The following is a 12,601-nucleotide window of genomic DNA, read 5'->3' on the forward strand; positions in this document are numbered from 1 at the left end:
CACACCTGTTCCCCTCCCTCTCCTGCCCTCCCCCACCTGCTCCACTTCCAGCCTCAGGCCTGGCCACAGGCCCCCAGCAGGGGTGGCAGGAAGTGGAGCAGGAAAGAAGACCAAAGCAGATCTGGTGGGAAGCAAACCCGGCCTTTTCCCGCTGTGCCTTTTAGACCTGGACAAGGGAGACAGAGCACAGAGGGTAGTAAAGACCAGAGGACCTTGAACCCAGAGTTCCACTGGGCGGGTTGCTCCTCCGCATCTTCCTTCCCGCACTCTGGCTGGGCTGCCCTGGAGGCTCTCAGGGTGACCTGGTACCACCCATCCCTTGCCTAAGCTGGTGGTCCCTTTAATTGAGCCAGTAGTCCACGTGGCAGTGCTAATCACTGCCCCCTCATTTTTTCTAAGGAAGATCAAAATATAGGATTTTTGTGGGGTATTTTTTATATTTAAGCATTGACAATAAATTCAAGTGCTGTTTTGTTTTGTTTTGTTTTTTCTGGGAGGGGAGTTGGGGGTGGGTATTGGGAATGAACACAGGGGCACTTAGCCACTGGGCCACATCCCTGGTCCTTTTTGTTCTTTATTTTGAGACAGTTCCTCTCTAAGTTGCTTAGGGCCTCACTGAGTTACTGAGGCTGGCTTTGAACTTGCCATCCTCCTGCCTCAGCCTCCCAAGCCACTGGGATTTACAGGCCTGCACCACTGTGCCTAGCTGAATTCAAGTTTTGCCCCCAGTGCAGGACCAAGAATGCAGTTCTTTCCCAGGATACGGCCCAGATGTAGGCCATCATTTCAATCTGAATAGCAGAGGCCCTTAACTAAGAACATGTGAAGGACACCTTCTCATTCAGGACTGGGCCGGGTGGGAGGAGGGGATCAGGCTGTCCCTCTCCCCTCCCACAGGCATCCCTACCTCCACCGGCCTCTCGGCCTTGCGCCAGGGCGCGGACCGACCGCTGGGTGGCTTCCATGGCTGCATTCACGAGGTGCGTATCAACAATGAGCTACAGGACTTCAAGGCCCTCCCGCCCCAGTCCCCAGGAGTCTCACCAGGCTGCAAGTCCTGCACCGTGTGCCGGCATGGCCTGTGCCGCTCCGTGGAGAAGGACAGTGTGGTGTGTGAGTGCCACCCAGGCTGGACTGGCCCGCTGTGCGACCAGGAAGCCCGGGACCCCTGCCTCGGTCACAGGTCAGTGTCCTGACAGTCCCAGGCTCCCAGCATACACGCTGGCCCTGTCCCCACCTGAGGAGGGGGCACTGATGGAGGAATGTGGTCACGTGGTGGATAGCGCCATGACTGCTCAGTCAAGAGGCTGAGCTTGCGCATCCAGACTGCAGGCCTCACTCAGAGACATCAGCACAGAGCCTTGCTCAAAACACAGACTGCCAAGCCGCCTATGACTCTGTCTGGAGATACCACTAGCTCCTGTTTTGCCTGTTGTGATTAGAAAAAGTCACCCCTTTTGGGTGCATACAGCCCTTGAGCCATTGAAGGGTGAGTAGAACAAGGGTGAATTCAGCCCCAGGCGGCTGCCCCTCAGCCAGTGCCCTGGGTAAGGCCCCAGGTCTGCATGACCACACACAGCGCAAGCTTGATGGGTTCTCATTATTACTCATTCAATAAACATTTATGGAAGGCCTACTATGTGCCAGGCCTATGCTTAATATAAGAGACCTGGTATTCCCAGTGTTATGAAATCTGATTCAACCAAAAATGCCTCCGGAGCCAAGAGTGGTCATTTGTTTGCCTAAACAAGCTGGAAACAACATTTTGGATTAGAAAGAGGGACGACGGCTGTAAAGGTTTTGAACTTTCTGTGTTACTTTTGAGTGTATACATTTGAATCTGAAGTCAGCATTAATCCTGGCTCTGAATGTCATCCCATTAGGGAAAATGATGCATTGTGGTTAAAAATGGAGTCCTCACCACCAGTCTTCCCACCTAGGAGACATGGATGAGGCTCTCCTGGGAGCTGCGGAGGTGTGGTGGTTTGGGCAAAAGAGCTTACCACCAATCCTGCCACACAGCAAGTGGCACCTGCTCAGGGTACAGGTTAATACAGCTCTTGGTTGAAAAGCCTGGGCCCAGAGGTGTTTTGGATTTGGGGTATTCTCAGACTTCAGAATATTTATGCACTTATACAGGGGCTGGCAGACATCTTGGGGATAGGACCTGAGTCTAAATAAGAAATTCATTTGCTCCCTGTGTAGTGTGTATACACAGCCCTAAGGTAGTTTCAGTCAATATATTTAGACCCGTCCCACGGAGTCAGGGGTGCAGTTTTCCACTTGTGCTATCATGTTGGTGCTCAAAAGTTGTAGGCTTTGAAGCATGTGGGATTTCAGATTTTTGGATTAAGTATGCTCAACCTGTAGTGGTAGTAGTAATAGTGTTATCCTTTAAAGATGATAGAGCCATGGAAATGTTTACAGAAAGCTAACTTTCCTCCAAGCACTGTGTGTGTGTGTGTGTGTGTGTGAGAGAGAGAGAGAGAGAGAGAGAAACTGTTGGCAACTGAGCCTGTTGTCACAGCTGGTAAAAGACATTGGGGGAGGTTGCAGCTGGCCACTGGGACAGGGAGTTTGAGAAAAGACAGATGCTCGGCCATGGGCTGGCAGAGGCAGACCACAGGGCCACAGCTCCCCGGCTGCACTCAACTCGAGGTCCCACAGTGCCGGATCCCTGGTCCCTGGCTGGGTTGGACAGGAAGCTTCTGGCAGTTACCTGCTCTAGTTCCCACCTCCTCCTCCTCTCTGCCCCCAGCTGCAACCATGGAAAATGTGTGGCCTCCGGAAGCTCATATGTGTGCAAGTGTGCCGAGGGCTATGGAGGGGCTTTGTGTGACCACAAGAACGACTCTGCCAATGCCTGCTCAGCCTTCAAGTGCCACCACGGGCAGTGCCACATCTCAGACCAAGGGGAGCCCCACTGTCTGTGCCAGCCAGGCTTTAGTGGGGAGCACTGTGAGCGAGGTGAGTCTACTGTGCTCATGGGAAGAGCCCCGGGAGGGATGCAGGAGTCCGAGCTCGACTCCATGCCCAGAACATCTCAGTCTGTCTGTGCCATTCAGGTGACATGTGCCCTTGGTTCAGTCACACTCGAAGCCTCAAGACCCTCAACTTGAAAATGGGGGCAATTCTATAGCTTTCTGTATCAGATTCCTACTGCTATATAACAGATTGACCCCAAAACATAGAAGCTCCAACCACAGTATTTGTTTCTATCTCATATGGTTTGGGTGGGTCAGAAACTCAAAAACGGTTTAGCTGGAATCGGCCAAGGTTGGATTTAGCACAGCAAGGGCCGTGGGTTTCCAGAAGCTGATCCAAGAAGCAAGATCTGCCTCCACTTTGGTGCATTTCCATTGTGCTGGTTGTTGGCAGGGGCCCTCAGTTTCTCCCTATGTGACATCTGTACCTGGGATACTTGAGGGCTCTCACAACAGGGAGGCTGGCTTCCTGCACAGGGGAAAAAATCGAGAGCAAAGAGGAAGCCACAAAGCCTCAGTGTCCCCAACTCACCTTGAAAAGAACTTGCACCACCATTTTGGTTCATGGGTCAAGTGCATCCACTGAGGAAGGGAAGTTCATAGAGAATGTGGATACTAGGACGTGGTGGTCAGTGGGAGCTATTTTAGGTGTTGGTCACCATACTGCCTTGTCCGGTTGTTGGACTACATGAGCTGTAAAGTATGTGGTGCCTGGAACACTGCTAAGAATTCAGAAGCTGAACTACATAAACTAGTCTCTTGAAAAGTCTAGGCTAAGAGTCTGAACGGTTGGAGGCACCATAGTGGCCATGAGGAGGAAGGCCAAGCTCTGCCATTTGGAACTTTTGTGCTTTGAGCAGTACATGTTACCTCTCTGGGTCACAATTCCTCATTTAGAAGTACAGATGACTCAGTGCCCCTGCATAGGTTTATTAGGAGGATGAAGTGAGAACATAGTGAAGACAGGATTAAAAGTTCAGACTTTTGGGTGACATCAGCAAGTTGACTGCTTAGAGCTACCTAACAGATGCCTCTTCCAACTCATAAAAGGACTCAAATAATGAATGAATTATTTTGACTAGAATGTCTAGCTACATTTTGACTAGAATGTCTAAGGGAGTGTTGTGGAGCATGGTGAGGGAGTTGGGGAGGAGCTGGTGACCAGAGAAGCGCCAGCAGCATACAGAGTGGAGTGGAGCACCCTGCTCAGCCACCCCACTTCCCAGGTGGACTCAGAACCAAGACTCCTATCAGCCAAGAACCAAGGGGCCCCCATCGACACCTACGGCCTGAGCTCCTACCACAGTGTGTCCTGGCCCAGGAGCCAGGAGGCACCACATCCCTCCATCCCTCATCATTTCTCACACTCACATAAATGATGGCAGCACTAGGCCAGCAGCTGCTCAAGTCCAGGGGCAGTGTGGCAGCTGTGCCCTTGGCACTTGGGCCCACAATGCACTCTTCATGACAGGGAGGCTGAGCCTGGTCTGGACGAGTTGCCACACGTGGCTCCTCAGCCAGAGAGCCAGCATTGTTCACTCAGTGACACCACACTTGTGCCATCACAACTCCTGCACGGAGACCAGAAGCACTCAGGCATCACAACACTGGATGTAGAAGAAGAAACTACAGGGAGTCCACACTATGGCACCAGTCTAGAACCAAACCAAGACACCTGCCCAGTTGACACCCTAGGGCTCATCTACAGGAGAAAGTCTTCCTCTACTCCATAAAATTAAAAAAGGTGACTGTTCTACCTGATCACAGAAATCAATATAGGGACAAAAGAAATATGAAAAAGCAAGGAAACATGACACCTCAAAAGGAGCAGAATAATTCTTACATAACTGACCACAAAGAAAAGATGGATGTATGAAAAAGAATACGAAATAATGAGCCTAAGGAGACTCAGTGAGCTACAAGGTAATACAGGAAGATAACTCAATGTAATCAGAAAAAAACAGTTCATGATCTGATATAAAAATAGATATTAAAAGAAATAAAAAAACAGAAATATTGAAGCTGAACAATTAAATGAATGAGATTAAAACTACAATGTAGAGTTTCAACAATAGACTATATCAAGTGGAAGAAAAATCCTAAATTTAAAGATGGGTACTTTGAAACAATCAAATCAGAGGGAAGGAAGAAGATGAGGAGGAAGAGAAAGTCAGCATACTCAACTTATGGGTAACAAATTACCACATTAGGGTAGTAAAAGAGGGAGGAAAGACAGAGAAAGGCACAAAACACCTATTTGATGAAATAATAGCTGAAAATTTCCCAAGTCTTGTAAGAGATATGGACATCCTGATTCAGGAAGCTCAAAGATCCACAAACAGATTCAACCCCAAAATTTTCTTTCCAGGTACATTGTAATCATGTGGTTACAAGTCAAAGAGAGAATTCTAGAAGCAGCAAAAGAAATGTGTCCAGTCACATGAGAGATTCCCCCTTAGACTATCAGCAGATTTTTCAGCAGAAACTTTGGAGTCTAGAGAAAAAAAAAAAAATGGATGACCTGTTTAAGTGCTGAGAGGAAAAACACGGCCAGCCAAGAATATCATACCCAGCAACACTGTCCTTCAAAAACGGTGAAGAAAATAAGGTCATTCCTAGACAAGGAAGAACTGAGGTCGTTCCTTACCTCATCATATAATAAATGCTTTAAGGGAGGGCTTATGCTAGAAGTGGAAGGGCAGTAAGTACTATAATGAAAACATGAAAGTATAAAACTTAGTGATAGAGATAAACTTATAATCAAATTCAAAATAGTTCATTATTGTAATGGTGGTATACAGATCTTTCAAATTTCTAGTATAAAGGTTTAAAGTCAAAATGGTCAAGGATAATGTGCCTAAAATGAGTTGTTATGGAATACACAATATAAAAAATGTAGATTAAAGTAACAGCGATGTAAATTTTGAGGGATCAAGGGGAAAGAAGAGTATTTATATGTGACCAGAGTTGGGATCAATGTAGTCTGCTCTTACTGTAAAAGTCTTTGTGTTTACCTCATGGTAACCACACACACACACACACACACACACACACAATTATAATTGATACACAAACAAGAAAAAGGATCAAATCATAGCAATACAGAAAACTACAAAGGTAAACTAAAAAGAAAGGACAAAATAAGAAAAGATCTACAAATGACCAAGAGGCAAGAGTAAGCCCTTACCTAACAATAATAATCTTGAATGTAAATGGATTAAACTTCCCAATTAGAGCATACAGATGGGTTGGGGGTGTAACTCAGTGGAAGAGCACTTGCCTAGCATGCATGGGGTTGTGCATTTGATCCCAAGCATTGCAAAAATAAAAGCAAAAGATGCAGAGTGACTGAAGAGACTTAAAACATAAGACCCCACTATATGCTGCCTACCAGAAGCTCACTTCCCTGTAAAGACAGAGAGTGAAGGGATAGGAAAGACATACCATGCAAAGGAAGCCAGAAGCAAGTAGGAGTAGCTATACTTCTATCAGATGAAAGAGACTTTAAGTCAAGAGTTAATAAATGAGACAATGCCATTACATAATGATGAAAGGGTCAATTAAGCAAGAAACTGTAACAACTGTAAATATATATGCACTCAGCACCAGAGCATATATAAAGCAAATGTTAACAGATAGAAATAGAGCAATAAATTGCAATACAGGGTAGTAGGAGACCTCACTCTCATTAGCAGACAGATCATCCAGACAGAAAATCAATACAGGCAGACTAGAATTAAATCATACTACAGACCAAGTGAAACCAACAGATATTCACAAGGCATTTCATCCAACGGTAGAATACACAGTCTTCTCATCCGCACATGGACATTATCCGCAGCAGAGCACGTGAGGTCACAAAACAAGTCTTAACAAGTTCAAGAAGACAGGTATGATATCAAGTGTCTTTCCAGACCATAATACAAAACTAAAATAAACTAGATTGACTTTGGAAATTTTATAACTACATGGAAATTAAACAACATGGTCCTGAGCAACCAATGGATCAATGAAGAAATTAAAAGGGAAACTTTGAACTTCTTTGAGACAGATGAAAATGGACACATGTTATACCCGAGCCTGTGGGACATAGGAAAAAGGAAGTGTATAGCAATAAGTACTTACATCCCAAAATAAGAAAGACCTCAAATAAATGAAAATCATGCCTCAAGCAATTAGAAAAATAAGAACAAGCTGAACTTGAAGCTGGTAGGATAGAAATAGAGACTACACAAGCAATATAGAGACCAACAAAATGAAGAACTAGTTGTTTGAAAACATACAAAAACTGGCAAGCCTTCAGCTAGACAAAGAAGAAAAAACTCAAAATCAGAGATGAAAAAGGAGACATTACAGCCGATGCTACAGAACCACTAAGGGTCATCAGAGACTATTATGACTGCACATAGACCACCTAGAAGACATGGGTGAATTTCTGGGTCTATACAAGCTGCCAAGATTGAATCATGAAAAACCAGATCATCCAAACAGACCAAAAACAGTAAGGAAATTGAGCCAGTAATGAAAACCTACCCCATCAAAGTAAGGCTTCATGACTTCACTGCTAGATTTGATCAAACTCTAAAGAAGAACCAATGACAGTTCTTCTCAAACTATTCTAGGAAATTGAAGGGGTCAGAATACTTCCAACTCATTCACCAGGCCAGCACTTCCCTGAGATACAGACAAGGGACAAAAACCACAACGACAACAACCTTCCTCCCAGGGGAGGGAGCTCTTTCCCTTGTCCTCCGTCTCTCTCCTCTCTCTCTTCCACCTGTTGGTCCTTGAGACACCTTGCCACTGCCAAGTTCCGTCCAGCCCCCTGTTGCTGTGGGTGGTCTGATCAGGTCTCATGAACACCCACTTAGTGACGCGAGGCAGTGGCCCCCTGGCTGCGGTGATTGGAGGTTTTTCTCCCACAGGGACCCTGAGAAGTCCTCTTCCCTGCCACCTGCATCCTAGGCAGCTGGCCCCCGTCACTAGAGAACTCTCACATGTCAAATCCAGTGGAACGACTATTCTCCAGCAAAACTGCCCATTTCTTCAACTTTTTAACTATTCTTAAATAACCACAGGAAAGTCCTCAGGGTAGTGTGAACAGCTCCCATGGTCCCTGGCCCCAGCTGTCACATGTTGACACACGGTACTCTCCCTCCCCATCCCAGGTTGCTCACACTTGCACACTCATGCACACCCATTGTCACTAGACTCTTTCTGAATCTTTAAACCACCTCATGATTTTAAAGAATTATATGTAGCTTAGCACAGATCCATTCACCACCTTCAAATACCTGAAGCCTTAAAATGCAGAGGGCCCTTTCTCCTTCAGTCTCCTCTGATGCTCACAAGAGCTGTGAATTAGTAGGAAGAACAGGCAAACATGTCACCATCTTCCAGGCCAGGAAACTGGCTCAGGATGACCAGTGACTTGCCCAGGCTGTAAGGGGGAGGGTCCTGGTTCTGAGTCCATTACTGCTTTCCTCAGCACCTGCTCCAGACGTAGCCCAGTGTCATGAGGACAGGAGAGGGCTGAAGGTGAAGAGCCAGGTCAGGTTGAAGGTTCAAGCAGACTAGGGTCCCCTGCCCAGCCCTCCTGTCAGTTCTAGGCCTTTGGGGAAATCTCGCCCCACAGGCCCTTTGCTTCATCAACCATTGCTCCTGTTCAGATCTAAACTCCCTTGTCATTTCCCAGAGACGCCTCCCTGGGCCAGGGCAGGTTCCCTTGCCATATGCTCTTATATCAACCTATCCCACCTCAGTTTCCCATTACAGCTATATCCACTTAAGTGATCCTGTAATTAGTGTCTGCACTCTGGACAAGGGAGACAGGCACTGAGGCCGTGGGACCCGGGGCAGCCTGGAGATCTCCTGACCCACCAGAGACCCTCGGCTCCCACCCATCACTACAGAGCAGGGAGGCCAGCCCAGCCTCGCCAGACTTTCTGATTTTCAAAGAAGCCAGAAAATCAAAGTCTCAAGTGGAATCTGGCTTTAAAAAAAAAAAAAAAAAAAAAAATATTTATTTTTTTAGTTGTAGTTGGACACAATACCTTTATTTTATTTATATATATTTTATGTGGTGCTGAGGATAGAACCCAGGGCCTCGCACGTGCTAGGTGAGCACTCTACCACTAAGCCACAACTCCAGCCCCAAAATCTGGCTTGTTGAATGTTGGTCGTTGGTTTAATTGTTAAGCACGTGCCTGGGGACAGGATTTAGGCCACAGTCCACCAGTTGGCCTTCATCTAGTTTGGACTTGAAGTTCCTTGAAGGGAGGAACTAAGCTGCTTCCTCGTGTGCTTGAGGCTTGGTTGCACTCCTACAGAGCCTGGCACAGAAAAGGCATTTAATATGGAGGGCTGCTGGGTGGGTGGGTAGGTGGATGGATGGACAGATGGCCACATCAGCAGGTGGACAAGTGAAAGAATAAGTACACGTGGTCTTCAGACCACAGTGTTCCAGAACCGCCCAGCTGGGAACCACTTCTGGTCCTGCCAGGGCCCCGCTGTGTCCTGACCCCACCTCTTCTGCCCTCTGCAGAGAATCCATGCCTGGGGGAGGTGGTCCGTGAGGCCATCCGCCGCCAGAAAGGCTACGCGTCCTGTGCCACTGCCTCCAAGGTGCCCATCATGGAATGTCACGGGGGCTGCGGGTCCCAGTGCTGCCAGCCCATCCGCAGCAAGCGGCGGAAATACGTCTTCCAGTGCACAGACGGCTCCTCGTTCGTGGAGGAGGTGGAGAGACACTTGGAGTGCGGCTGCCACCCGTGTTCCTGAGCCCCGCCCGCTGCTTCTCAGACTCCAGCTTGTGGGGTCGGGGACAGCCACGGGCCCCTGTAGATTTCAGAATGAAGGAGAGGAAGCAAAAGAAGAAGAGAATATTAAGTATATTGTAAAATAAACAAAAAAAAATAGAACTTATTTTTATTATGGAAAGTGACTATTTTCATCTTTTATTATATAAATCTATCACGCCGTCTGAGTATATGTACTATATCGTGAGTTATTTTTACCGGGGTTTGTTTTGTGTTGTGTATTTGTTGTGTTTTTATAAACAGCTGTTTAAAATTTTAAGATTAAAAAAGACTAATAAAAATGTTTTAAACAAAAGGATAAGAATAATGAAACGAGAGCCGGCCTGAGGAAGAAAGAGGAGCCTTTGTTTCCCAAGCACTCTCTGCCCTGCCCGCAGGGACAGGACCTGCTTACCTGCTCAGGAAGCACGCAAGAGGAAGAGAGAGGAAGGATTGTTCTTTCTTTGTTTCTTGGTCTTAACTCTTTTCTCTTCCTAAACACTCAGGCAGCTTTTAGCAGCCCAGGTTGTCTATGCCCAAGATGCCCATCTCTTCCCAGAAAAACTTCTGGAGGTTTGGCTAACTGCCCATCTCCCCTGGGGGCCTGCGGGGTCTGAGCCCACAGGAGACCCCTTTTCTCCTTCCTGGATGGCCCTGGCTTCCATTAGAGGACTGGCCGTTTGAACTTTGCCCAGCACTTAATCTGGGCCTGTTTTGCTGAGTTTTGAAACAGCTGCTCTTACCCTGCCCCTCCTGGGTCCTCCTGGTGAGTGGAGGGAAGAGGGCATGGCAGTCCCCCAGGCCCCAGGCACTGGCTCTTCCCCAGAGGGTCCCAGCCCATCCTCCACCCCAGCCAACTCCACACTGGAATGCAATAGCAAGAGAGGAGACAGTGAGGGCTTCCGCAAGAGGGAGGCCACAGCCAAGTCTGCCCTCAGCCCGTAGATGTCCAGCCAACAGGCCTCTGCCACCTGTCCTTCCGGCCCTGTCATGGGGACAAAGACCCATTGTCTGCCTGCAGTACTTGCCAGTGCCTATCTGGACAGCACCTCATCTGTCAACCCTGCTCTCCAGGGAGGGTAGAGCAGTGAGCCCATTTCAGACAGGGACACTGGGTCCTGCCCAGGCTCTGTAAGATGCCATAAGTCAACCATCTGGCAAGTGGGGCGCCAGAGCTGGAGAGCAGCCCTGAAGCTCCAGACTCTTCTCTGAGCAGGTAAACGGGAGGTTCAGGCAGAGTGCCCCAGGAAAGGAAAGTGGGTACTGCCCTGCTCTTCCCTTCCAGCCCTATTCTGCCTTGTTCATCCCTGACTCTGTCTTCCTTTACACAGAAGAACTCTGGAGACCTGTGTATCTAGGGAACACGAGCAAAGAGAGCTTGTTTGGCCTCTGTTCCTAAAGGGCCTTCCCACCCCTTTTTCCACTTCTCTCCCCTGCCCTCCCCTGCCTGCCCCCCAGCACCCCCAGTGCACGTCCCCAGGGTTCCCCACTGTTTGCACCAACCTCTGGCTCCTGGCTCCACCCCTCCTGCCAGGAGCTTCCACTGCTGGAGCTTCAGGAAGAGAACTTGAGACCTTCCAGCTCAGAGGAGCCCCGCTGCTCTGTGAGCATGAGTGGTCAGCCAGAGACTCAAGGGATACAGAAGAGAGGGAGGAAAGGAAGATGGAGGGACACAAGGCAGGTGGGAGACAGGACGAGGTAGGGACAGATGGAGGCATTTACTCAAAATATGCACATGTACTGTATCCAAGGTGCTGCGCCTCGCGATGGGCTTGCTTCCAGTGTTCACAGGTATTTAGTGCTCACTGTATTAGACATCAGATATCATTCTAGTTGAGCTATATATATGTATTATATATATAATACATATACTCATTTAATTCTCTAAACAACCCTTAAATAAAAACATTATTAACCCATTTACCAGTTGAATAAACTGAAACAGAGAGAAGTTCACAAACTTGTCCAAGAGAAGATGGTTAAGAATTGCACAGCCAGGATTTGAACCTAGGTTGTTAGACTCCAGAACTTGCTCACCTAACCACGCCTCTTCTTATGGGAAAGAATGTGTTCTGCCCTTAAAGAGCCTCTGGTCTGGGACAGAAGCAATTCCTTTATTGTATGTAATAATTCTCTAATGGCAGTATAAAGATGGGGCTGCCCAGAGCAGGGAATTTCCAGTCCTGGGTCTTAGAGGAACAACGGTTGGCCAGGGTCAGGAAAGGGAGCTGAACTTTCCTGGGAATGGCTTTTAAACAGCAGTGGAATGTGGAAAGTCCTGGTGCAGGAGTGTGAGACACACTGGGGAGCAGAGAGATGTGGGGTGGGGGAAAAGTCAGGGATTCAACCACAAAGAACCACACATTCCAGCCACAGAGAGCCAGAGGGTTTTGGGGGGCAAGATACTAGCAAAACAGGGTCTGAAAACGGGATAGAACTAGTGGCAAAGTAGAGAAAGGCTTGGACAAGGAAATGAGCATCTCTCACCAAAGTCACCTCGGGGGACCTGGTTGTTGACTTTGAAGCTAGAAAACACTAATTTCAAGAGGGAGCCCAGAAGTCTTTAGGTAGCTCAGAAGGGGCGTCCTGGGATCTGTCCAACATTCCTCCTACCCCCCATGCCCCTCCAGACACCCCCACCCTGCAGGTGGACCTGCCCTTTGCCACCCCTAGCTAGCCTCTCCCCATCCAGCACAAAGTCCACTCAGCTGCCCCACAAGGGCCCCACCCAGGGTTGCTGATGTTCTGGAAGGACTCTGCTTTCTGCTTTACTGGCTTTCCTCTGCTTCCCCCCAGGCCCTGGGCCTCCCTCTTCCAATC

General features: G+C 48.0%; 1 protein-coding gene across 1 annotated transcript in view; it reads left to right on the plus strand.

Annotated features, from left to right (window-relative positions):
- Positions 1-10,207, plus strand: part of Slit3 (slit guidance ligand 3) — a 568,745-nt gene extending 558,538 nt beyond the window's left edge. The window contains exons 34-36 of the mRNA XM_076855688.2: positions 898-1,183; positions 2,759-2,967; positions 9,529-10,207. Coding sequence (XP_076711803.2) covers positions 898-1,183; positions 2,759-2,967; positions 9,529-9,764 — 731 coding nt within the window. The 3' untranslated portion in view covers positions 9,765-10,207. The remainder of the gene's footprint in view (positions 1-897; positions 1,184-2,758; positions 2,968-9,528) is intronic.
- The last annotated feature ends 2,394 nt before the right edge of the window (positions 10,208-12,601 follow it).

The sequence above is a fragment of the Callospermophilus lateralis genome, chromosome 5 (assembly GCF_048772815.1).
Source record: "Callospermophilus lateralis isolate mCalLat2 chromosome 5, mCalLat2.hap1, whole genome shotgun sequence".
In the NCBI taxonomy this organism is placed as follows: Eukaryota; Metazoa; Chordata; class Mammalia; order Rodentia; family Sciuridae; genus Callospermophilus; species Callospermophilus lateralis.